The 27,128-nt window shown below is 46.8% G+C and overlaps 1 protein-coding gene across 7 annotated transcripts in view; it reads left to right on the top strand.

Annotated features, from left to right (window-relative positions):
• PDE4DIP (phosphodiesterase 4D interacting protein) overlaps nucleotides 1–27,128 on the top strand; it is a 1,984,767-nt gene that overhangs the window by 768,906 nt on the left and 1,188,733 nt on the right. For all 7 annotated transcript variants that reach the window (XM_075321961.1, XM_075321954.1, XM_075321957.1 and 4 more), the window contains one exon: nucleotides 5,647–5,793. In XM_075321961.1, coding sequence (XP_075178076.1) covers nucleotides 5,647–5,793 — 147 coding nt within the window. The remainder of the gene's footprint in view (nucleotides 1–5,646; nucleotides 5,794–27,128) is intronic.

A 27,128-nucleotide genomic window follows, 5' to 3' on the forward strand; every position in this document is an offset into this window, starting at 1 on the left:
TTTTTGGTAGCCAGCTAGGGTAAAGCAAACGGCTGCAGCCTGCAAACCACAGCTGGCAGCTTCACCTTGGCGGTAATCCAAAACAGAGGGCACCCCACGCTGTTATTTTAAATTAAATAAATGATTTAAAACAAAAAACACGAGGTCCCTCGAAATTGGATCACCAGCCAAGGTAAACAGCTGTGGTCTGGTATTCTCAGACTAGGGAGGTTCACAGTTATTGGACACTCCCCAGCCTAAAAATAGCAGGCTGCAGCCGCCCCAGAAGTAGCAAATCCATTAGATGTGCCAGTCCTGGTGCTTCGCGCCAGCTCATCCCGTTGCCCTCGTGCGGTGGCAAACGGGGTAATATATGGGGTTAATACCAGATGTGTAATGTCACCTGGCATCAAGCCCTGGAGTTAGTGATGTCAGGCGTGTATCAGATACCCGACATCACCAACCCAGGCAGTAATAAAAAAAAAAATAGACAACAAACATTTTTATTTGGAAAAAACACTCCCCAACACATTCCCTCTTTCACCAATTTATTAGAAAGAAAAACAAATCCAGGTCTGGTGTAATACAAGGGGGTCCCACGATGATCCATACCATAGTCAATGTCCCAGTCAATGAAGAACAGAACATTCCCTATTTGCTGGGAGAGCCGTGCAGTGACCTGAGCTAACATCAATAGGTCAGCCCAGGTCACTGCAGGGCATGACGAGTGCTGCTATCAAGAGGTTAGCGAGGTATATTACCTGCGATGATAGCTGAACTCCTGACAGCAGCGCTGTCACCGAGTTCAATGACCGCCGCCTTCACAAACAAAGTATCGCGAGTGGCACGTCACCACTAGTCACAGTCTCGGATCGACAGCGAGAGGTATTGTGACAAGCGGCGGACATAGAAGGCAGTGACGACCGCTGACGTCAGGAGGGCAGGACTTCATCACCGTAGGTAATGAACTTACTAACCTCCTGACGGTAGCGCTTGTCATCCCCGCGGCTGCTGACACTGCAGTGCGGGCCGCTGCTGACACTGCTGAGCGGGCAGCCGCGGGGCTGGGGCTGGAGCGGGACACTGACTGCACGGGCACCCAACGGAAGTCACATGGAAGTGCTTCCGGGAATTTTGCGGACCCATTGACTTGTATTGAGTCACGGTTCGTTATTACGGAACAGAATAGGACATGTTGCATAATAACGGAGCGGACATACGGCATCCGATGTATTTTTTTTTTTTTGTAGGATTGGATGCACATGGAAGTGCTACCGTGTACCATCCGATCCTACACAAAAGACATTGAAAAGATGCTTCTGTCCGTGGGGCCGCAAAAAAACAGGAACTGACCAGGACAAACGGAACGGTCATGTGAATGAGCCCACCTGCAGCTATTGCAGTGTGTGCGGGCTGTGAGATCAGGAGTCAGCTGACTCCAGCGACGGCCGATAAATTCTGTGTCCCGCTGCAGAAGGATCCGGTAAAATAACGGTTGCATGCACTACACATTTAATCCACAGGATCCGGTCATATGCGATTTGCGGATGATACAGACGACACACAGACTAGGCAAGAGGGAAAAAAGCAATCTCATCACCCCGTCACTTTTTTTTCCCCAATTATTTTTTTCACATGTTGCGCCGACTAATAATCATAATTTCTATGCACACTCACACACACACTCACACACACACACTTCCCCTGGTTGTGCAGAGCTGGGAGCTGCTGCTGTCTCTGTGATTTCTCTCAGTGCATCCACACAGGGAAGAGGCAGGGAGGAGGCTTTGGGTGGAGAGCTGAGGGGGGTGTTAGACACAGTGGGTGTGTTAGATAAGCTAGACACCGCCCTAGAGCCACAAAGAATTCTGGGACTTGTAGGAACTGAACACAGGAAGTCAGAGGAGAGATTAACCCCATCAGAGATGGAGCCAGCAATGAGCATGTGCTGCTAGTGCACAATAAAAGGTAATTTTGCTGAAAAAACATAATAGATGTGTTGAGGGACACATATTAGCAAGATTTATCAGAAAAAAAACCAAACAGTTTTGGTAACTGGACAACTTCTATAAGGTAAGGTATGTTAGGAGGCTTATAGCAAACTCCAATTAGCATTTTTCCATTATTCTCCACCCCATGTACATTTATCCATACTGACTGTACATTGTTGCAGCTCCCCCCAATGTCATCATTCAACACAGGTTTTAGGTTAGATTTGATAAATATACACACCCCACCACCTTTTGTCTTTCCGGTCCTTCTTGAATGTAGTATAACCTTCTCAGTTTGTCACCCAGTCATGGCTTTCATCCAGCCAGGTTTCCGTAATGCCCACCACATCATAATCCATGGTTGACATAAGAGACTCCAATTCATTCATTTTGTTTGCAAGACGTATTGCATTTGCCAGTAGTCATTTAATACTATTAACACAATTATTACTCCTAGCCTCCCTATGTTCCTTGCATGTCCCAGCCCACCCTTTTGGTAAGGATTTTAAGATCAGTGTTAATGAACTGGACCATTAATTTTCTCAGGCAATGTGATCTTTATTTGGCTTGGGTATTACATAAATGTGGCAAAATTAAAAAAAGGGTCCCAAGCATCCATCAGCGCTCAAGTGATTAAAAAAAGTAGCTACACTACTTAAAGAAGATATAGTGTATATGTATATACTGTGTACGTATATGTGTGTGTATGTATATACTGTCTATATACAGTATTTATATATATTTTGTGATTTATTTTTTTTTATATATATATATATATATATATATATATATATATAATCTCACAAAAAAATCTAGAATGTTTGGCTTTTGGGTGAAATGTAGGTGAAACATAAAAAGTTCACTCTAAAGTGATATTTTATCATGAAAGTAGAGCATTTAAGTAGAGGCATGCAATGGTTATTTCCTCATCTCAAACAATTTATTGAAATAAAAGCCAACAACAGTGGTATTTCCCAAAAAATGTAAATGTCTCAATATTTTGTCATGTGGCCTTGAGCTTCAATTACAACTCGACAACGACATCTCATGCTGTTCAGAAGTGGAGTTACTGTCTGCTGAGACATGGCATCCCACTCCTCTTGAAGGGCAGCCCTCAGGTCATTCAGGTTCTGTGTTAGAGTTACGGGCACCTACATGGCGAATCAATTGATCTCATAGTTTTTTTATGGGGTCAGGTCTTGAGAATGTGCAGGCTGCTCCATTTGAGGTATCCCAGTCTCCAGCAGCTGTTCCCTAATGATGTGACTTCGATGAGCTGGAGCATTGTCACCCATGAAGAAGAAATTATGATGTTCATACAGAGACACAATGACTGGTTTAATGATGTTATTCCAGTAGTAGGGGCTTGTCACTGTACCTTTCACAATGTGTAGTGCAGTTCTGTATTGACTAGAGACACCTGTCCACACCACTAACAAATACTCGTCTGGTGGCAACAGTGGCTGATACATAGCGCTCTCCATGATATCTCTTACATTGTTGGCAACTATCATTTCTGCCTAACAGGAATCAACTTTCATCAATGAACAGCACTGAGGGCCACTAGTCCCTTTTCCAGCAAGACGATGATATCTGTGCCTGGTGGTGTGGTCAGGTACCTTTGCATATTGTATAGCGCACAGACCATGCTGATGTAAACAGTATTGAATGGTCTTACGTGAAACTTGAGTGCCTCTCTCCTCCCTTAATTTGCCTGGAGTTATGTGACATTCATCATTCATTTCCAAAGGGCATTGTTCAAAATGCAGCAGTCATCAATGGGGGATGTGGCCAAAAGGCATCCTCCTCTATGTCTTTCTGTAGCTTCCAGTCTCTCTGTATATCTGTTGCAACCTGTTGATACTGTGGCACTCTAAGCTCAGTGGCCACTTCCATCTGAGAACATCCTGCTTGAAGCTCAGCAAAGTTGTGATGTATGGTTCACCAATTGTTAGGTGTCCTCTTGGTCTCACAATGTCAAAATGTGAACAGCATGATGAGGAGAACTGTTTAAATACCAATTCACTTGTACCCCGAAATTTATTAGGCGATTAATGGATCAAACACTTGTGAATTTTTCCATTAAGCTGCTTGTTAAAGAGCAGAAAGTTGTTTAAAAAGTAGTGAAACACTGAACAGTTGGACATGTGCATCCAAAAGTTTAGAGGTCAAATTAAGTTCACCAGAAAAGGTTAGAGTGAATTGTAGGATCATACTGAAATTTCAATTGAAAGCCAAATAACTCTAACTTTTTATGAGTAGTGTAGTTGGGGGACTAAAATAGCAGCAATTTTTTATATATATATAATGATTAGTCAACCTGTCGGGCCTAGGAAGATTTTTCAAGTTTAATGGCCCAGACAACCTCCTCTGAGATGGCTGCTTCCATTAAATCGCAATGCTCTGGATCTAAGAAAAAAGTGGGGGTGACCTCAGGGACTATAAATATATCTGCAAGGTGTTTTGAGAGGGGGCAGAGGGAGTAGGCAATTTCAAATAGAACTGAAGGAATTCCTTCATAATGAGATTAGGATCTTTGGTTAAGATGCATTCTTAGGTCCATAGTTTAGCAATGGCCTCTCTGGTTCTTAGAGAGATTTTGCAGGCAAGAGAAGAATTTAGTTTGTTTTTAAGTATATACGGTAAGCCCTGTTTTGCCAACACTTTTATGCCAACATTCTGGTGTTAAAAGCTTTCAAAAGTCGTACAATTTAAGCTGATTGTTAGGCTATTCATTCGTTATATCTGAGAATAGTTCAATAGCCAAATTAGTGTCACCTCCCATTACAAGAGAATCCACATTGTGGAGGTGCACCAAACCCAACATTTTGTTAAAAAAAAAAAGGGAGTTACTAATTATATTGATGAATAGTAGTTAGGGAGGGTTATATGTTTACCTATCATCGTTCCCAACACTAAGGGGTACTTTGCACGCTGCGACATCGCAAGCCGATGCTGCGATGCCGAGCACAATAGTCCCCGCCCCCGTCGCAGCTGCGATATCATTGTGATATTTGCCGTAGCGAATATTATCGCTACGGCAGCTTCACAGGTACTCACCTGGCATGCGACGTCGCTCTGGCCGGCGAACCGCCTCCTTGTTAAGGGGGCGGGTCGTGCGGCGTCATTGCGACGTTACACGGCAGGCAGCCAATAGGAGCGGAGGGGCGGAGATGAGCGGGATGTAAACATCCCGCCCACCTCCTTCTTTCCGCATATCCTACTGGAGCCGTGGTGACGCAGGTAGGAGATGTTCCTCGCTCTTGCAACTTCACACACAGTGATGTGTACTGCCGCAGGAGCGAGGAACAATATCGGACCGTCGCGTCAGCGTAATTATGGAATTCGCCGACGCTACACCGATGATACGATTACGACGCTTTTGCGCTCGTTAATCGTATCATCTAGTATTTACACACTACGATATCGCCTGCGATGCCGGATATGCATCACTTTCAATTTGACCCCCACCGACATCGCACCTGCGATGTCGTAGTGTGCAAAGTACCCCTAAGAGATAGCGCCCATCAGGATCTCAAATTATAACCTTGGATACAAACTGAAGATTTCAAAAACCACCGACCACCCTGGGGAAAACCCTTTAATTGCATAAATTATAAGAACATTAAACGTTTTTGTACATTACATAATAATAATAATCAATATTTTTTGTCAGGAATTACATGGAGCACTACATAAACTTCAGAGAGAAATGCAGGAAAAGAGTCAGCATCTTAAAAACCTTGAAGAAGAGACCTGTACTAAAGAGAACAACATCGTGAGACTGAAGCAAACTGTATCCCAGAAAGAACAAGTACTGCAAGTGAGTGAACTTGTTTATGCAAGCGAAACTATGTCTTGCGAATATTCAGAACACACATAAACATATATAGTATACAGTCATTGCCGAAAGTGTTGGCACTCTTGAAATTGGTCCAGAAAATGTAGTATTTCTTCCAGAAAATTATTGCAATTACACAAGTTTAGTGATTGGCAGACTCACAGATAACCGGGACTGGCGGACCTAAACGGATTTAAAATAAATCCAATTTTGGCCCGGGATTGATCTTGGATATTTGGCCTGATGCTGGTCCCCATATAAGTTTATGGGGACCAGAATCCAGGGATTAAAATGGCGATAGAATGGATAGGGGGATAGGAGCAGGTGCGCTATACTTCCCGAGGCTCCAGCGCTGCTGTAACTGCTCCCGCGCCGCTCATTCACGTACGGGGCCGAGCATTAACCATCATGCATATGCACTGCTTTCCCTGCCCATCGGTGTCTGTGATTGGTTGCAATCAGACGTGCCCTCAGCCTGTATGACAGCGTCCAACTGATTCCAAATCACAGACACTATGCTCTTCTATCCCTTAAACCCATGTGCTTTATGCTGATCCATTAATCTCTTGCACATTAGGGCAGCTATGATCTCTTTTTCATATGGTAATATAATACTTTATTTACCTCGATGATTATTGTTTGCCTTTTTACTATGTCATGTTAGCAGCTTTTTATATGTATTCTGTATTCATGGGTATATTGTGCTGGATACCCTCTTAACTGTGGGTTCCACTTTTTTAAATGTTTTTAGGTGCATTATTGCAATAAATATTTTCACTTTTTGTTAGCATGCACTTATGATGGTTTGAGCTTTATTGTGAACTCCAGTGCAGTTTTTCACTTTCTCCTTTGTTTATTTTCTGGTCAGTTTTTGTGCATGCACGGAGTTTTACTTCTATATTAATGCTGGTGCCCTCTCCCCTCTGTTTTTCTAGCGATAGGTTACCTACGGTCACAGGTGGAGGACCGTGGGAACCTCCAGCTGTAACCGCAACTAACCTGAGTGATATCATCGCTGATCACATGGCTCACTCAGTCTCTGCCTGCAGTTACAGCATGCGGTCATGTTCCATGATCACGCGCTGTGATTCAGATGTAGCAAAGCTGGAATCGTCATGGGACATCGTGTGGATTACGTCAGACTTTCAGGGGTGTTTCTGTAGTTAATAAAGTAGTGTAAGCAGGGCTGTGGAGTCGGTAAGCCAAACCTTCGACTCCGACTCCGACTCCTCAAATTCTCTTGCACCGACTCCGACTCCGGCTCCGACTCCGACTCCGGCTCCGACTCCGACTCCTACATATATTGCTTATAGTTAGGTGAAAAATTTATTGTAGTACATGAATATGTGTATGTGAACATTAGACATTTAATAATTTTTATGATACAATAATCAAGATATTTGGATAGAACATAAAATATATTTATTGGAATACAACTTTAGAACACAAAAAACTGTAATAAATTGTAAATATGTAATACACTATGTAATATACAGTAGATTACATATATATCTTGTGTGTGTGTATATACACTGTATATATATATATATATATTATATATATTACATATTTACAATTTATTAGTTTTTTTGTGTTCTAAAGTTGTATTCCAATAAATATTTTATGTTCTATCCAAATATCTTGATTATTGTATCATAAAAACAATTAAATGTCTGATGTTCACATTGTACTACAATAAATTTTTCACTTAAATATAAGCATTATACTAAATGTTGTTATTTAGTAAAATATTCAGCACATTCTGCATTGCACTCCTGTCCCCAATTTATTATATATTTTAGCAGTCGGAGTCGGTGCATTTTATACCGACTCCGACTCCGACTCCGACTCCACCAAAATGAGCTCCGACTCCGACTCCGACTCCACGACTCCGACTCCGACTCCACAGCCCTGAGTGTAAGAGGGTTTTTTTTGTCTTTTATTCCAAATAAAGGATTTTTTGGGTGTTTGTGTTTATTTCTTTTCACTTACAGATTAGTAATGGGGGTGGCTCATAAACGCCTCCCATTACAAATCTATGGCTTAGTGGTAGCTGTAGGCTGTTATTAACCCCTTATTACCCTGATTGCAACCTCACCGCTCCAGGGCAATTGGGAAGAGCCTGGTAAAGTTCTGGGATTGTAATATCTAATGGATGCGATAATTCTGGATGGCTGCAGGCTGCTATTTTTAGCCTGGGGAGCTCAATAAGCACGGGTCACCCTAGCCTGAGAATACCAGCCACTAGCTGTCATTCTTTATCTTGGCTAGGTATCAAAATTGGGGGGAACTGAACAGTATTTTTTTAAATCTTTTCTTTAAATAATTTTTAAAAAGTCTTTCAAATAAACAGTATAATCTGTAAATTCCTTTTATTAATTATAAATTTGGATGTCACACAGTGCAAAAAAGGTGTAAATTTAAAAATTGATCTATAAAACAATTCAAGGGAAACACCAACACAGGGCAGCGTGATCCATATACAGTTATTATATGCAACACTAGGCAGCTATATACAGAGTCTCTACTATATTTCACATATAAGATTAGTAATTACATACTGTTACAATCATCATATTTGCTTCCAAGGTGATATCCTGTATTCTTTTTAGGAACTCAGTGGAATCACAAATATGTGATGGCTGCATACTAACTATTGGTTTCAAATAGTAATCTAGGAATCTCCATACAGGTTCACAGAGACCCTCATTCCCCGATACGATGGGCCTACCTGGTGGTTGTATCGGGTCTTTGTGGGCACATTTTGGTATGTATGTCCCTACCCAGGTTGCTGTCCCCTTTCTGGTTTTCATGTCCTTCTCCTGGTTTATATGTCCCCTTCTTGGGCCACTCCTGTAGTATATGTCCTCATCCTGGTTTATTTGTCCCCATCCTTGTATATATGTCCCATCCTGGGGGCCTCCTAGTATAAACAGCCCTGGCAAAAATTAAGAGACCACTGCACAGTTTTATAAAAATCAGCTTCTCTACATGGTCGACAGCCATTCCATTCCAGTGTCAGTTGAATTCCAACCAGAGTACACCTCATTCTACTTAATGTACTTCTGATTAGGTGATCACCTGAACAAAATGTTATTTACTGCTGTGGTCTTCACAATCCTCTTGCAATAGGACAAGCTGGATGGCATAGCAAGTGCTAGTAATATCCCTAAAGTAATAAATGAAAAAATAACTTTTCTTTATCGCCTCATTGGGGGACACAGAGACCATGGGTTGTATGCTGCTGCCACTAGGAGGTGACACTAAGCAAAAAAAGGAAAACTCCTCCTATGCAGTATACACCCACCAACTGGCATCATTCCTTAGTTTAAGCTTAGTGTCCATAGGAGGTGGACACACTTGGGGCTGCTCCCAGCCCCTCAGGTTTGTATTTTTTAATCTTTTGCTTTTTCGTTTCAGACACAGCTCGTCGGGCGACAGGGTGTAATCGCTCACCCTGCTCTCCTCCCTAGAGGCCGGTCGCACAGAAGTGGGGTCCGTCCGCCACTTCCGTTGTCTTCCGTGCCTGTCTGGCAGGACCCTACCCCCCTAACACTCTCAAGACTGTTTGGGGGGCATCCGCACAGAGGACAGGCGGATGGTCCTTGCCCCCCTCCCCCTGCACGCTCGCCCTCCACAGCCGGCCTGATCAGGGAGGGGAGACAAAAAATCATTGGAAGATACCCGTCTCCCTATGTCTTTCCCAGGAGGCCAGGATCAAGCCAAGGAGGACTATCAGCCACCGGGACAGGTACCCATCCCTTGTCCCGGGTCATGGGGGGCTCAGTTTTTACAAAAAAAAAAAAAAAATGTCTCTTTAAATGATTATCCATAGAATTAGCTCTTACCCCGGGTCAGCTCCCCTCCAGGCAGGCAGTACGCTCCCCAAGGATCTCTCCCTCATCAAGGGCTTCTTCGCAGCCATCCAGTCCATGCGAGACTCCGGGGTCATCATCCCCGTCCCCCCTCAAGACAGATTCCGGGGTTTTTATTCAAACCTCTTTGTGGTGCCGAAAAAGAATGGCACTGTCCGCCCCATTCTGGATCTCAAGCGCTTCAACAGGCGGGTCCGTCTCCGGCGATTCCGCATGGAGACTCTGCGCTCAGTGATAGCGTCCATGGAACCCGGGGAGTTCCTTTGCTCGGTGGACATCCAGGACGCCTATCTCCACATCCCGATCTTTCCAGCTCATCAGAGATTCTTACGCTTCGTGGTTCAGGAGGAACACTTTCAGTTCACTGCTCTCCCATTCGGGCTCTCGACAGCACCCAGAGTCTTCACCAAGGTGATGGCTACTGTCATGGCTATTCTTCGGACCCGGGGAATTCTAGCCATCTCGTACCTGGACGACATTTTGATCAAAGCTCCCTCGGCATCGGAGTGCCGCGACAGTCTCAACATCACTCTGGATACTCTAACCCGTCTCGGATGGTTGATCAACAGACCAAAGTCATCTCTGATCCCGTCTCAACGCATCTCGTTCCTCGGCATGATCTTCGACACCTCGCAGGCGAGGGTTCTTCTGCCCAAGGACAAGCTCTCAGCTATTCTCAAGGGGATTTGGAAGCTCCAACGAGCACCCCGTTGCTCCCTTCGGTACTGCATGAGCACTCTCGGGAAGATGGTGGCGTCAATGGAAGCGGTACCCTACAGTCAATTCCATACTCGCCCTCTTCAGGGTTTCCTTTTAGCGACATGGGACAAGTCTCTTCACTCCCTGGATCGGCCAATTGCGATCCCTCCTCGAGTCAGACAGTCATTGGAATGGTGGAAATGCTCTCCCCTCACCCTCCAAGGGAGATCATTTCTTCCCCTTCAATGGAAGGTCATCACGACAGACGCCAGCCTGCTAGGATGGGGAGCCACATTCCAGGACCTCACAGTGCAGGGTCGCTGGACCGAGCCGGAAACCAAGCTTCCCATCAACATCTTGGAACTCAGGTCAGTTCGCCTAGCCCTCTTTCACTGGACGGCTCTGCTTCGCGGACACCCAGTTCGGGTGCAGTCCGACAATGCAACCACTGTGGCCTACATAAACCATCAGGGTGGAACACGCAGCCGAACGGCGATGAGAGAGGTATCTCAAATCCTCGACTGGGCCGAACAGAACATCCCAGCAATTTCGGCGGTCCACATCCCGGGTGTGGACAATTGGGCCGCCAACTTCCTCAGCCGAGAAGGCCTCGACGCGGGAGAGTGGTCCCTCAATCCCAGAATCTTCCAACAGATCTGTTCCAGGTGGGGGACCCCCGACGTGGATTTCCTGGCCTCCAGGTGGAATCACAAGGTGCCCCAGTTAGTCTCCAGAGCAAGAGACCCACTGGCGCTCGCAACGGACGCCCTAGCGATCCCCTGGTCGCAGTTCTCTCTGCCGTACCTCTTTCCTCCGCTTCCGCTTATTCCCAAGCTAGTCAAGAAGATCAAGGCGGAAGGAGTTCCGGTGATTCTCGTGGCCCCAGACTGGCCCTGTCGCCCGTGGTACGCAGAGCTCGTGCACCTTCTCGCCGACGTTCCGTGGAGACTTCCAGACGTCCAGGACCTTCTCACTCAGGGGCCTTTTCTTCACCAGAATTCACAGTCGCTCAATTTAACGGCATGGCTGTTGAAGCCGCAGTATTAACTTCCTCGGGATTCTCAGAAGGGGTCGTCCAGACAATGATCAAAGCACGGAAGCCTTCCTCTTCCCGCATCTACCACCGTACGTGGAAGGCCTATTTCCGCTGGTGCGAAGCTAACCAGGTCACAGCCATGACCTTCTCCTTGCCAGTTCTGTTGTCCTTCCTGCAGTCTGGTCTGGACGCTGGGCTAGCACTCAGCTCTCTCAAAGGGCAGGTGTCTGCTCTTTCCATTCTCTTTCAGAAGAGGATTGCTTCTCGCTCTCAGGTTCGCACATTCATTCAGGGGGCTGCGCATTCGGTACCCCCCATTCAGCCTCCGGTGGAGCCCTGGGACCTCAACCTGGTTCTGTCTGTTTTACAGCATTCCCCCTTCGAACCTATGCAAGAGGTGTCTCTATCGTTCCTCTCTTGGAAGGTAGCCTTCTTAGTTGCCATCACGTCAATCAGGCGGGTATCTGAACTAGTGGCGCTTTCCTGCCGCTCTCCATATCTTGTTTTCCACCAAGATAAGGTAGTCCTCCATCCGGTACCGTCCTTTCTGCCCAAGGTGGTCTCCTCTTTCCATCTTAACGAGGACATTGTTCTGCCTTCCTTTTGCCCGAAACCGTCGCACCCTCGCGAGGTTCTTCTCCACAAGCTGGAGTTGGTCAGAGCTCTCCGCCTGTACATTTCTAGGACGTCTCAATTCAGACAGTCGGATTCCCTCTTTGTGCTCCCGTCTGGCCCGCGCAGAGGCCTACCTGCCTCCAAGTCCTCCATTGCGCGATGGATTCGCTCTGCCGTACTGGAAGCCTACCGGGTAAGAGGGAGAACGCGCCCACTCAGGATTACGGCCCACTCCACCAGGGCGGTGGGAGCTTCGTGGGCGGTCCGTCACCACGCTCCAGCGTCGCAGCTTTGTAAAGCGGCCACCTGGTCTTCGCTCCACACTTTCACGAAGTTCTACAGGGTCCACACTTTTGCATCCTCCGATGCGAGCCTCGGTAGACGTGTTCTGCAGGCTGCAGTGGACCGAGGCCGGCCCTGAGAGTAACATTAGACCCACCCGTGGGACTGCTTTAGGACGTCCCATGGTCTCTGTGTCCCCCAATGAGGCGATAAAGAAAAGTAGATTTTGGGTACTCACCGTAAAATCTCTTTCTTGGAGTCTTTATTGGGGGACACAGCACCCGCCCTTGTGTTGGACATATGTTACTGTTCAATGTTACTGTTGAATGTTGAGTTAATGTTCACTTCTGTAAGATTGTTCGTTCTTCCTTGTTATCTCCTATTGCTTTCTCACTAAACTGAGGAATGATACCAGTTGGTGGGTGTATACTGCATAGGAGGAGTTTTCCTTTTTTTGCTTAGTGTCGCCTCCTAGTGGCAGCAGCATACAACCCATGGTCTCTGTGTCCCCCAATGAAGGCTCCAAAAAAGAGATTTTACGGTGAGTATCCAAAATCTACTTTTAACCATGTCAAAGGAATTGAAAAGAAAAGTCTTGAGTGAGGAAAAAAAGGGCTCAATTCTGGCTTTACTAGCAGAGGGATACAGTGAGCATCATGTTGCCTCCATCCTTAAAATTTGTAACATGGCAGTCCATTACAACAAGGTCAAGCCGCAGACATTGGGGACAACAAAGCTACAGACCGGCAGAGGGCAAAAGTGACTCTCCACTGACTGGGATGGCGTTATCTTATTCAAATGTCACTCAGCAACCGCAGGATGACATCAAGTGATCAACAAAAGGAATGGCAAATAGTAATACAGAGACCTGGAGAGGCGTACAAGCCACAGTGTCTTGCAGCCACTGTGAAATTTAGTGGGGGATCAGTGATGATCTGGGGATGCTTCAGCAAGGCTGGAATTAGGCAGATTAAACTTTGCGAAGGACGTGTGAATCAAGCCGCATACAAGGTTATCCTGGAAAAATAGTTGCTTCCTTCTGCTCAGGCAATGTTTCCCAACTCTGGGGACTGTTTTTTGCAGCAGGTCAATGCGCCATGCCACACAGCTAGGTCAATCAATGTGTGGATGAAGGACCACGACATCAACACCCTGTCATGGCCAGCCCAATCTCCAGACCTGAACCTCATTGAAAACCTCTGAAATGTAATCAAGAGGAAGGTGGATAGTCACAAGCAATCAAGCAAAGAAAAACTGCTTACATTTTTGAACCAGGAGTGACATAAGGTCACCCAAAAGCAGTGTGAAAGACTGGTGGAAAGCATGCCAAGACACATGAAAGCTGTGATTAAAAATTATGGTTATTCCACAAAATATTGATTTCTGAACTCTCCCTGAGTTAATACATTATTTTTATTGTTGTTTCTAAATTATTATGAACTTGTTTTCTTGGCATTATTTGAGGTCTGAAAGCAATGCATTATTTTGTTATTTTGACAATTTCTCATTTTCATAGATATAGTTAAGTACCCAGCCAAAAGACACCTAAAAATTAACTTTTAATAAATAATGTTTAAAATCAACGACAATCAACATAAACCACCATGTGTAGCATGTGGCACATGTATAATGGTGTACTACCCTATAAATACCTTATGGATGTTGTAAGGCAGCAGTACACTACTAAATAGAAGGCAGCGATGATAATATGGATCAATATCCTCTATGTCAAAAACACCACTGTTTTAGGAAGGCAGCGATGATAGTATGGATCATTAACCTCTATATCAAAGCAAACAGGAACCGTCTCACCAGTCTTCTGCAGATCTAATCTTGTGTCCCTTTTATTAACCCCTTAATGACCGCGGGCCGTAAAATTACGTCCTAAATGACATAATCTTACTGCCCGCGGTCCTCCGGCGGCAGCATGCCGCGATCGGCACACATCTCAGCTGATTTTCACAGCTGAGATGTGTGCCTGCTAGGCACGAGCAGAATCGTTATCTGCTCGTGCCGATTAACCCCTTATATGGCGCTGTCAATACATGACAGCGCCATTATAAGCGCGATCGCGGTAAAGTTTTACTTACCGCCGAAACCGGAAGTCACGTGACGCGATCACGTGACTCCCGATAGTTGTCATGGTAGCACAGGGTCATGTGATGACTCCTGTACTACACATGAATTGGTTTCACTTTCGCTGTGCCCGGGGCACAGCAAAAGAGAAAGACAGCGTATCTGCTGTTTACAGCCTTCCAGCTGTGATCAGCAGATACTGCAGAGCGATCGGAATGCTGATCGCAATAGCCCCCTAGGGGGACTAGTAAAATAAAAAAAAAAAGTAAAAAAATAAGTTTTAAAAAATTTAAAAAAAACAAAAAAACCTAAAAGTTCAAATCACCCCCCATTCGCCCCATTGAAAATTAAAGGGTTAAAAAAATAAAAAATATACACACATTTGGTATCGCCGTGTTCAGAAACGCCCGATCTATCAAAATATAAAATCAATTAATCTGATCAGTAAACGGCGTAGCGGCAAAAAAATTCCAAACGCCAAAACGACGTTTTTTTGTTGCCACAACTTTTGCGCAAAATGCAATAAGAGGCGATCAAAACGTAGCATCTGCGCAAAAATGGTACCGTTAAAAACGTCAGCTCGAGACGCAAAAAATAAGCCGTCATTGAGCCTAAGATCCCGAAAAATGAGAACGCTACGGGTCACGGAATATGGCGTAAAACGTGCGCCACTTTTTTCGGACAAACTTCCGATTTTTTTTTAACCCCTTATATAAAAGTAAACCTATACATGTTTGGTGTCTACGAACTCGCACTGACCTGAGGCATCACACCCACACATCAGTTTTACCATATAGTGAACACAGTGAATAAAATATCTCAAAAACCATAGTGCTATCGCACTTTTTTTGCAATTTTTCAGCATTTGGAATTTTTTTGCCATTTTCTAGTACACAATATGGTAAAACTGATGGTTTCATTTAAAAGTACAGCTCGTTCCGCAAAAAATGAGCCCTCACATGACCATATTGACTGAAAAATAAAAAAGTTACGTCTCTCAGAAAAAGAATGGCGAAAAAAAAAAACGGAAAGCGAAAAATCGGCCGGTCGTGAAAGGGTTAATATAAACGCTGTCAGACAAAAACTGACATTTAACAGATCCCTCGGTCCTCCCAGGTATTGCTTCAGGATCTGATATGACTGTCAGCTGAAAAATCACGTCTGGGCTCCACTCTCACTTAGGCCCCCTTCACACGTCCTTGTAAATCCACGCACATGTGTTACGTCCGTTTTTCGTGTCCGTGTCCCGTTTTTCTGTCCGTTGTTATGGTCCGTGTGGCATCTGTGTGAACTGCGTATGCTAGCCGTGTGTGCGTGTTGATTGTCCGTTTATGCGTGAGAGAAATAACTGACATGTGTATGTGCTGTCCGTGTTAATTTATGCGTGTTTGTGTTGCACAATGTCGAAGATACATACCCGCTGACAGCAGACAGAGTCGCGCGTAGAGAATGAACTGGGGTGAACTTCACCCTACTTCATTGTCACGTGTCTTGTCATCTGTCTGTGTCGCGTCCTGATTAGCGGTTACCCGTGAAGGACTCACCGGTGACCGCTAATCACCAGAGTGACTGATGGAGTACCCCTCTCGCATACTCACCGTTCCCCGATCACCGGCGCGGCGCTGCACGGCTGTTCTCTAAACTGCATCGGCTTTTCCTTTTTTGGAAAAGCCGGCCGCTCATTAAACAATCTCGTATTCCCTGCTTTGCCCGCCCACTGGCGCCTATGATTGGTTGCTGATAGACACGCCCATACGCTGATTGACAGATGTCTAACTACAACCAATCACAGCCGCCGGTGAGCGTGTCACTATGGATCAGAGAAATAAATAAATAAATAATATAAAAAAACGGCGTGCGGTCCCCCCACTATTTTAATAGCAGCCAGATAAAGCCATACGGCTGCAGGCTGGTATTCTCAGGATGGGGAGCACCACGTTATGGGGAGCCCACCAGCCTAACAATATCAGCCAGCAGATGCCCAGAATTGCCGCATACATTAGATGCGACAGTTCTGGGACTGTACCCGGCTCTTCCCGATTTGCCCTGGTGCGTTGGCAATCGGGGTAATAAGGAGTTAATGGCAGCCCATAGCTGCCACTAAATCCTAGATTAATCATGTCAGGCGTCTCTCCGAGATACCTTCCATGATTAATCTGTAAGGCTGCTTTCACACATCCGGTTTGAGCCGTGCGGCTCAATCCGGCTGTGAAACCTATGCAACGGATGCGGTGAAAACACCGCATCCTTTGCATACGTTTTTTACATGCGGCCTGTCCGGTTTTTGCCGCTTGCGGCATGCTACTGAGCATGCGCAGTGGCAAAAACCGCATGCGGCGGCCCGATGCGGTTTTTGCCGCATCGCGCCGCATCCTGCATCCATAGTGATGCATTGAGAAAAGCGCCGCATCGGCCGGATGCGGCGCGATGCGGGTTTTTTGCCGCACAAAAAAACGTGCCAGGCAACGTTCCATCCAGCCGCCGCATCTGCTAAATCTGCCACATGCGGCAAAAACCGGACGAAATGCAAGGCCATGCGGCACTAATTAAAGTCTATGCAGGAAAAACGCAACTGGTAGCAAAAAAAACCGGTTGCGTTTTTCCTGCAAAGTGCCGGATTGTGCCGCATTGCAAAAACCGGAGGTGTGAAAGCAGCCTAAGTTACAGTTAAAAAACAGACACACCTGAAAAATCCTTTATTAGAAATAAAAAACACTAACAAATTCCCTTGTCACCAATTTATTAACCCCCACAAAGCCCTCCATGTCCAGCGTAATCCACGGACCTCCAGCATCGCATCCAGCTCTGCTGCATGCAGGTGACAGGAGCTGCAGAAGACACCGCCACTCCTGTCAGCATCACGCAGCAAATGAGGTGAGTAGCGCGATCAGCTGAGCTGTCACTGAGGTTACCCGCGGCCACCGGAAGTAGTAAACCGGTGATGTCATTAATGTGCGACTGTCCGCGTAGGCGTACCTCTGCTGCAAAGACCGTGTGTGTTTCTATGTTTTTTCAAATGTTTTTTTTTTAATTTTTTTTTTTAAAATAATAGAAATTTAAAAAGTAACCAAATTTTATGGAATGCGATGCTGGTAACATGACACCGGCTGTGCAGCGTGGCGTCGGAGCGTTACTATTGGTGAGTAAATGCTTATTTTGCAATGTGTATGTGTGTATTAATCGAGATTTTTAGTTCCATTATTAAATACACACCATTTGGTTGACGATAGACATAAAATGCTGCATGTTTGACATTAAAATTTAATGGTTAAGAATGTACGTTGCCTTAAAAATTAACATAGTATGTTATAATCTTATGTTTGAATAAATGTTTATCTAGAAACATAAATGTGTTTTGAGCATATACATCAGTTTATAATTAAACCAACTTGATGTTTATAACGATATTCTTAAACAACCATAACTAGTGATCAACATCGTTAACAACATCGTTATTGCCGTAATGGCAATCACAGGTCTGATAGAAAATTTGGCATTAACCATCAATGTCGTTGATTTTAAATTGGTTTTGCTACTTTGTGCAATCTTACGACATTTATAATGGAGTTTAACCATGGTATTCATGTACTATTTTGTGTGTTCCCTTTTTTAAAATTATTCATACAGATATTCTACTAGTTTTGTAAAATTAAATATGTGTTATTTTGTTAAATTATTATGTATTTAATGTGTTTTTTTTTTAAAAAAATTAAAAATACAAATAAAAAAATGTAAAAAAATATAAATAAATTATAGCAAAGTAATACGAATAATTAAAAAAAAAACCTTTATTGTTTTCCATAATTAGATTAGATAATGGTGAAATGGAAACATAATAATATGCACATATACATGTAACAAAAAATAATTAAATATAATACCATTCTTGTTTTTAAAGAACATGACAAACATATGCATTGACAAAAAAATATTTATAATATTGTCTTTACATTTTTAATTTTAATCAAAAAATCGTGAACACACAGGAAACATTCCACTTCTTTTCTTCAGCGCTCTATTGGGAGACCCAGACGATTGGGTATAGCTACTGCCCTCCGGAGGCCACACAAAGCACTACACTAAAAAGTGCAAGGCCCCTCCCCTTCTGGCTATACCCCCCCGTGGTATCACGGGTTCTCCAGTTTTCAAGCTTTGTGCGAAGGAGGTCAGACATCCACGCATAGCTCCACAGATTTTAGTCAGCAGTAGCTGCTGACTATTTCGGATGGAAGAAAAGAGGGCCCATATGGGGCCCCCAGCATGCTCCCTTCTCACCCGTGGATGGTGTTGTAAGGTTGAGGTACCTATTGCTGGTACAGGGGCTGGAGCCCCACATGCTGTTTTCCTTCCACATCCCCTTGTAGGGCTCTGTGGAAGTGGGATCCTGCCGGCCTCTAAGCTCTGACGCCGGGCTCCATCCACAGACCCAGTTGAACCTGATGGATACGGAGCAGGAGTACAATCAGGGACATGGCCCTGCATCATACAGGTACTCGGTGTCCCCGGCAGGCGCAGACACACTCCAGGCTGGCTGGGTGTTGTAGTGCGCCGGGGACCGTAACGTTGGAGTTAGTGTTCCTACAGTTTACTGGGGGACTTTGTGTTGTGGGAACGCAGCGCCGACCCCCACTGGACCGGGCGGCGCTGCTGTGACTTGTGGTGCGCCAGGGACACGCCGACCGCGCTTTTACGGCGGCGGCGTTTATAAATCCAGTCCCCAGCTTTTGCGGCCTAGCTCCGCTTCGTTCCCGCCCCCACCCTGTCACTCAGGGTAGGGGAGAGACGCTGTTTCGCAGCAGCGACGAGGGCTGGAGCCTGATTTACATGCTCCAGCCCTCTCACTAGGCACAGAGGGAAGCAGGCTTCCCGCTCTTAGTCAGGAACGCCCAGGGCCCGCCCCCCCTCCTCTCCCTAGGACGCCGGCAGCCATTACATGCAGTCTGGCTGGAGGAAGGACGCAAGGCTCTGGGAGACCTGGACTAGGGGGCTTTTGGAGAACACACACCCGCTCTTAAGCGGGCGGTAAGCGGCTTTTCAGCTGGCCCCTCTAGTGCCTCAGTGTGTATTGGTGTACTGTGTCACCAGATATATATATTTAGTTATTTCTTGCACTGTGAGGTCGCTTCCTGGCTAGACCCCAGATCGCTCTGAGGAGGCAGCAACATGTCATCCACAAAACGCAAGGCTGCCAAGGCTAGGGCTGTGTACACTGCGTGTGCTGCATGTGGGGCTGCTCTACCAGCAGGTTCCAAAGACCCCCATTGTGTGCAATGCTCAGATCCGGTGCTGCTTCGCCAGCCGGAGTCCGGAGGGGTAGTGACCCAGGCTGAGATGCTTGTAAGTCCTGCCCCGGTGTCAGGGACAGACTTTGCAGTTTTTGCTGATGGAATGTCTGTGACTATGGCAAAGATCCTTGAAACTTTGCAATCCATGTCTGGGGCTCAGTCTATGGACACGGCGAGGTCTCTGTCCTCTAATCCCCCTCAGTTGGAATTAGTCCAGACTGCAAGGGGGTCCCCGGCTTCCCAGGCTGAGTATTATGACTCAGATGATAGCCCCAGCCACCCTAAGCGAGCTCGCTGGGAAAGACCCTCAGCGTCATCACACTGCTCAGGGTCTCAGCGCAATCAGTCGCCCTGTGATGCGTCTGAAGAGAGTGATCAGGAGTCTTATCCTGGAACCCCTCTCAATCTGGATACCCCGGATGGGGACGCCATGGTAAACGATCTTATCTCAGCCATCAATAGACTGTTGGATATTTCTCCCCCAGCTCCTTCTGCAGAGGAGGCAGCTGCAGAGCAGGAGAAGTTTCGTTTCCTCTATCCCAAGCGTAAATTGAGTGCTTTCTTGGATCACTCTGACTTCAGAGAATCAATCCAGAAACACGACGCTCATCCAGAAAGGCGTTTCGCTAAACGTTCTAAGGATACACGTTTTCCTTTCCCCCCTGATGTGGTCAAGCGCTGGACCCAGTGTCCAAAAGTAGACCCCCCGATTTCCAAACTTGCAGCTAGATCCATAGTTGCAGTGGAGGATGGCGCTTCACTTAAGGATGCCAATGACAGACAGATGGACCTTTGGTTAAAATCTGTCTATGAAGCTATCGGCGCGTCGTTTGCTCCAGCATTCGCAGCCGTATGGGCACTCCAAGCTATTTCAGCTGGTTTAGCAAAAGTGGATGCTATCATACATCCAGCGGCGCCGCAAGTGGCGTCCCTTACCTCGCAGATGTCTGCGTTTGCGTCTTACGCTATCAATGCGGTCCTAGAATCTACCAGCCGCACCTCAATGGCGTCCGCCAATTCGGTAGTTTTGCGCAGAGCCTTGTGGTTAAAGGACTGGAAAGCAGATGCTGGTTCCAAAAAATGTTTAACCAGCTTGCCTTTATCTAGAGATAGACTGTTTGGCGAGCCATTGGCTGACATCATTAAACAGTCCAAGGGTAAAGACTCTTCCTTACCCCAGCCCAGATCAAGCAAACCTCAGCAGAAAAAATGGCAGCAGAGGTTTCAGTCCTTTCGAGGTTCGGGCAAGACACAATTCTCCTCGTCCAAAGGGACTCAGAGGACGCAAAGAGTCTCAGATTCCTGGCGGGCTCACGCACGCCCCAAGAAAGCAAATGGAGGAACCGCTTCCAAAGCGGCTACCTCATGACTTCCAGCCCCTCCCCTCCGCATCTCCGGTTGGGGGCAGGCTCTCCCGCTTTTCCGACATTTGGACGTCACAGGTCAAAGACCGGTGGGTGACAAACATTTTGTCTCGCGGGTACAGAATCGAGTTCAGTTCTCGTCCTCCAGCTCGGTTCTTCAGAACCTCCCCACATCCAGACCGAGCAGATGCCCTGCTGCAGGCGGTGGACTCCCTAAGAGCGGAAGGAGTAGTGGTTCCTGTACCGCCTCAGGAACAAGGGCGAGGGTTTTACTCCAATCTCTTTGTGGTTCCAAAAAAGGACGGCTCGTTCCGTCCTGTTCTGGATCTAAAGCTGCTCAACAAACATGTGCACGCCAGACGATTCCGGATGGAAACCCTCCGCTCTGTCGTTGCCTCAATGTCTCAAGGAGACTTCCTTGCCTCAATAGACATCAAAGATGCTTATCTCCACGTGCCAATTGCTACAGAACATCAACGTTTTCTACGTTTTGTGATAGGAAACGACCATCTTCAGTTCGTAGCTCTGCCATTCGGTCTGGCGACAGCCCCCCGGGTCTTCACCAAGGTCATGGCGGCGGTGGTAGCAGTCTTGCACTCTCAGGGACACTCGGTGATCCCTTACCTAGACGATCTACTTGTCAAGGCACCCTCTCAAGAGGCATGCCAACTCAGTCTACATGCTACGCTGGAGACTCTACAGACGTTCGGATGGATCATCAACTTTCCAAAGTCGAATCTGTCACCGTCACAGTCGCTAACGTATCTTGGCATGGAGTTTCATACTCGAGCAGCGAGAGTGAAGCTTCCGCTGAACAAGCAGCGGTCCCTACAGACAGGGGTGCAATCCCTCCTTCAAGGCCAGTCGCACCCCTTACGGCGCCTCATGCACTTCCTCGGGAAGATGGTGGCAGCCATGGAAGCAGTTCCCTTTGCGCAGTTTCATCTGCGCCCACTTCAATGGGACATTCTCCGCCAATGGGACGGGAAGTCAACGTCCCTGGACAGGAAAGTCTCTCTTTCCCAGACGGCCAAGGACTCTCTACAATGGTGGCTCCTTCCCACCTCATTGTCTCAGGGAAGATCCTTCCTGCCTCCATCCTGGGCAGTGGTCACGACGGATGCGAGTCTGTCAGGGTGGGGAGCAGTGTTTCTCCACCACAGGGCCCAGGGGACGTGGACTCCGCAGGAGTCCACCCTTCAGATCAATGTTCTGGAAATCAGGGCAGTGTATCTTGCCCTACTGGCCTTCCAACAGTGGCTGGAAGGAAAGCAGATCCGAATCCAGTCGGACAACTCCACAGCGGTGGCATACATCAACCACCAAGGAGGGACGCGCAGTCGGCAAGCATTCCAAGAAGTCCGGCGCATTCTAATGTGGGTGGAGGACACAGCCTCCACCATATCCGCGGTTCACATCCCAGGCGTAGAAAATTGGGAAGCAGACTTCCTCAGTCGCCAGGGCATGGACGCAGGGGAGTGGTCCCTTCACCCGGACGTGTTTCAGGAAATCTGTCGCCGATGGGGAGTGCCGGACGTCGACCTAATGGCGTCCCGGCACGACAACAAGGTCCCGGCATTCATGGCGAGGTCGCGCGGTCAAAGAGCTCTGGCGGCAGACGCATTAGTTCAAGATTGGTCGCAGTTCCGGCTCCCATACCTCTTCCCACCTCTGGCACTCTTGCCCAGAGTGTTACGCAAGATCAGATCCGATTGCAGCCGCGTCATACTCGTCACCCCAGACTGGCCGAGGAGATCGTGGTATCCGGATCTGTGGCATCTCACGTCGGTCGACCGTGGTCACTGCCAGACCGACCAGACTTACTGTCCCAAGGGCCGTTTTTCCATCAGAATTCTGCGGCCCTGAACCTGACTGTGTGGCCATTGAGTCCTGGATCCTAGCGTCCGCAGGATTATCTCAAGGAGTCGTAGCCACAATGAGACAAGCTAGGAAGTCAACGTCTGCTAAGATCTACCACAGAACGTGGAAGATTTTCTTATCCTGGTGCTCTGCACAGAGAGTATCCCCTTGGCCATTTGCATTGCCCACCTTTCTTTCCTTCCTGCAATCGGGGTTGGAAAAGGGCTTGTCGCTCAGCTCCCTTAAAGGGCAAGTCTCGGCACTATCCGTGTTTTTTCAGAAGCGTCTAGCACGTCTTCCTAAGGTGCGCACGTTTCTGCAGGGGGTCTGTCATATTGTGCCCCCGTACAGGCGGCCGTTAGATCCATGGGATCTGAACAGGGTACTAGTTGCTCTCCAGAAGCCGCCTTTCGAGCCTTTGAAGGAAGTTTCCTTTTCTCGCCTGTCACAGAAAGTGGCGTTTCTTGTTGCGATCACATCGCTTCGGCGAGTGTCGGAGCTGGCAGCTCTGTCATCCAAGGCTCCCTTCCTGGTGTTCCACCAGGACAAGGTAGTGCTGCGCCCCATTCCGGAGTTTCTCCCTAAGGTCGTATCCTCGTTTCATCTTAATCAGGATATATCCTTGCCTTCCTTTTGTCCTCATCCGGTTCACCGGTATGAAAAGGACTTACGTTTGCTAGATCTGGTGAGAGCACTCAGAATCTACATTTCCCGCACGGCGCCCATGCGCCGTTCCGATGCACTTTTTGTCCTTGTCGCTGGTCCGCGCAAGGGGTTGCAGGCTTCTAAAGCCACCCTGGCTCGATGGATCAAAGAACCAATTCTAGAGGCCTACCGTTCTGCGGGGCTTCCGGTTCCTTCAGGGCTAAAAGCCCACTCAACCAGAGCCGTGGGTGCGTCCTGGGCATTACGACACCAGGCTTCGGCTCAACAAGTGTGCCAGGCAGCTACCTGGTCGAGTCTGCACACTTTCACCAAGCATTATCAGGTGCATACCTATGCTTCGGCGGATGCCAGCTTAGGTAGAAGAGTCCTGCAGGCGGCAGTGACACCCCCGTAGGGGAGGGCTGTTTTGCAGCTCTAACATGAGGTATCTCTTTACCCACCCAGGGACAGCTTTTGGACGTCCCAATCGTCTGGGTCTCCCAATAGAGCGCTGAAGAAGAAGGGAATTTTGTTACTTACCGTAAATTCCTTCTAGCTCTTATTGGGAGACCCAGCACCCGCCCTGTTGTCCTTCGGGATTTTTTTGTTGTTTGCGGGTACACATGTTGTTCATGTTGAACGGTTTTTCAGTTCTCCGACGTTATTCGGAGTTAATTTGTTTAAACCAGTTATTGGCTTCCTCCTTCTTGCTTTGGCACTAAAACTGGAGAACCCGTGATACCACGGGGGGGTATAGCCAGAAGGGGAGGGGCCTTGCACTTTTTAGTGTAGTGCTTTGTGTGGCCTCCGGAGGGCAGTAGCTATACCCAATCGTCTGGGTCTCCCAATAAGAGCTAGAAGAAAAGGAATTTACGGTAAGTAACAAAATTCCCTTCATTTCATATATTTTAATATTTTAACACTATATTATTCAGTTTGCAAATACTCCAAATTTTTTGGCAAACTTTAACACTTACATAATCTGATGATTACATATTAGAATAAAATTATAAAGGAAAAAAAAATGTATTCATACATATCCTCATTGTATTACCAGCCTCTTGGGTTACACTTTTATATGGCAATCAGCATCAGCTGATGTTAAAGTAACACTCGTTAGAATAGTTCTACTTGAACAGGGCATGACTAGTACATCAGCAACAGAATTAGCAGGTAAGACCTGTGAGCAATGTGGTAATACTGTCTGCCCTATAGGTTGAATATAGATTGGATTTTGAGGATTAGGCTATGTGCGCAGGTTGCGTAAATACATGCAGTTACGCTGCGCTTTGTAGCGCAGCGTAACTGCATGCGTCCTGCGTCCCCTGCACAGTCTATGGAGATTGTGCAGGGGCCGTGCGCACGTGGCGTTTTAGAGCGCAGCGCTTTGGCTTCTGCCGAAGCGCTGCGTTCTAAGAAGTGACATGTCACTTCTTCCGTGCACTTTGCCGGCGGCTCCTGCTCTGTCTATGGCAGGAGCTGCAGGCAGAGCGCATGGAATCGGCTTTTTTTTTTTCACTACGGACATTTCTGCAGCGATTTAAAGCGCACCTGTGCTCTTCAGATCGCTGCAGAAATTTCTGCAGTGACTGTACGCAACGTGCGCACATAGCCTTAGACATTTGTGGATTGTATGAGTAAGGATTTTGTAACTGTTGTGTCTGTAATAAATTTTGTGAGGCTACCTGATCATTGTACATGGATTGTGTTAAATTTGTAATAGGGTTAATTGTAGGGAGAGTGTGAAGTATTGTAGGATTAAATTGGCTTTGACTAGGATGTAACACCTGGGGATTTAAATGGGGTAGTAGTACATTATGACTTGATGGCATTGGGACATTTGAGGCGATATTGCTACTTTGGGCAGACCACAATGGAATTTGTGATTGCTGTGGGAGAATGCCAATATTTTGCCCATCATATGATCTTGATGTTTGGCTTTGATTTGGATTGTGTATAGCTGGTGTATAGCTGGTGTGGTTGGGATGTTTAAAGTATTAGCTGATTGTGTGGTGGGAGGATCCTGATTAATGGAATGATAATTTATGCGCCACTGTTCTATGGTCAGTAGTACATTGTTTGGGAAGGGGCTTGTCTGGCAAGCATCTATGAGGGTGATTATTGCGGCCCGAACCCTATCCTGATGTTGTGATGGAACTTGTGATAAGCTTGTTGGTAGTGATCGACAAAATCGTTCGGCATCTGTTTCGGGGATTAAGTTGTTCATTATGTTCATTACTCGTGTATCAATTAATTCGGGGAGTGCCCTCATGTCCTCCCCCCTTCTCATCCTGCGACCCCTGAGTGTATCATAGTATCATAGTATCATAGTTTTTAAGGTTGAAGGGAGACTCTAAGTCCATCTAGTTCAACCCGTAGCCTAACATGTTGATCCAGAGGAAGGCAAAAAAAACCCCAATGTGGCAAACAAGTTCCAATGGGGAAAAGATTTCCTTCCTGACTCCACATCCGGCAATCAGACTAGTTCCCTGGATCAATACCCTGCCATAAAATCTAATAAACATAACTGGTAATATTAAATTTTTCAAGAAAGGCATCCAGGCTCTGCTTAAATGTTAGTAGTGAATCACTCATTACAACATCATGCGGCAGAGAGTTCCATAGTCTCACTGCTCGTACAGTAAAGAATCCTCGTCTGTGATTATGATTAAACCTTCTTTCCTCAAGACGTAGCGGATGCCCCCGTGTTCCAGTCGCAGGCCTAGGTGTAAAAAGATCTTTGGAAAGGTCTCTGTACTGTCCCCTCATATATTTATACATTGTGATTAGATCCCCCCTAAGCCTTCGTTTTTCCAAACTAATTAACCCCAAGTTTAATAACCTGTCTTGGTATTGCAGCCCACCCATTCCTCTAATAATCTTGGTCGCTCTTCTCTGCACCTTCTCCATTTCAGCTATGTCCTTCTTATATATCGGTGACCAGAATTGTACACAGTATTCTAAGTGCGGTCGCACTAGTGACTTGTACAGAGGTAATGTGGCGCCCCTGACCTGGTCAGGCACCACTGAGTACTGCACCCATGCTGGGGACAGTACAACACAGGTAATCCAGAAGGCTGACCGGGGTGTGGTACACAGGCGCATAGTGATCAGCTCTCACACATGTACCCATGAGAGGACCCCTGGGGATCCTAGGAGGGGGAAAAGCCTTGACCTTCACTGGAATAGTGGAGGGGGCCAAAAGCCTCCATCTCCTCTCAAGGGGTGTGGTAAGAGAGTCTGGTTGCTAGGTGGCGTAGGCAAGAACAGGAGAGGAGGGGCAGTGAGTCAGTTAGAGCAGAACTTCATAGGGCTCAGTGAGGAGCAGACCTGTGGGGCTGTTGCTGTCTAACAGCGCCCGCGCAGTGGCTACTGACGGGGGAGAACGGTCAACTAGGAGTGCTACCCGAAATCCATCTTCAGCTAAAGAGAGAGCACGGAGTGGGAAGTAAGGAGACTGCTAGAGAGTACCAGGCCCAAACGGGCGGCAGATCCCGAAGCGGAGATAGATCCAGCTTTCTTTTGCTAAACCTGCCGGTGTGGGGCTCTCAAAGCCCACGCCACAACACCACAAAAAGCC

Source organism: Anomaloglossus baeobatrachus, chromosome 8, assembly GCF_048569485.1.
Source record: "Anomaloglossus baeobatrachus isolate aAnoBae1 chromosome 8, aAnoBae1.hap1, whole genome shotgun sequence".
Lineage (NCBI taxonomy): Eukaryota > Metazoa > Chordata > Amphibia > Anura > Aromobatidae > Anomaloglossus > Anomaloglossus baeobatrachus.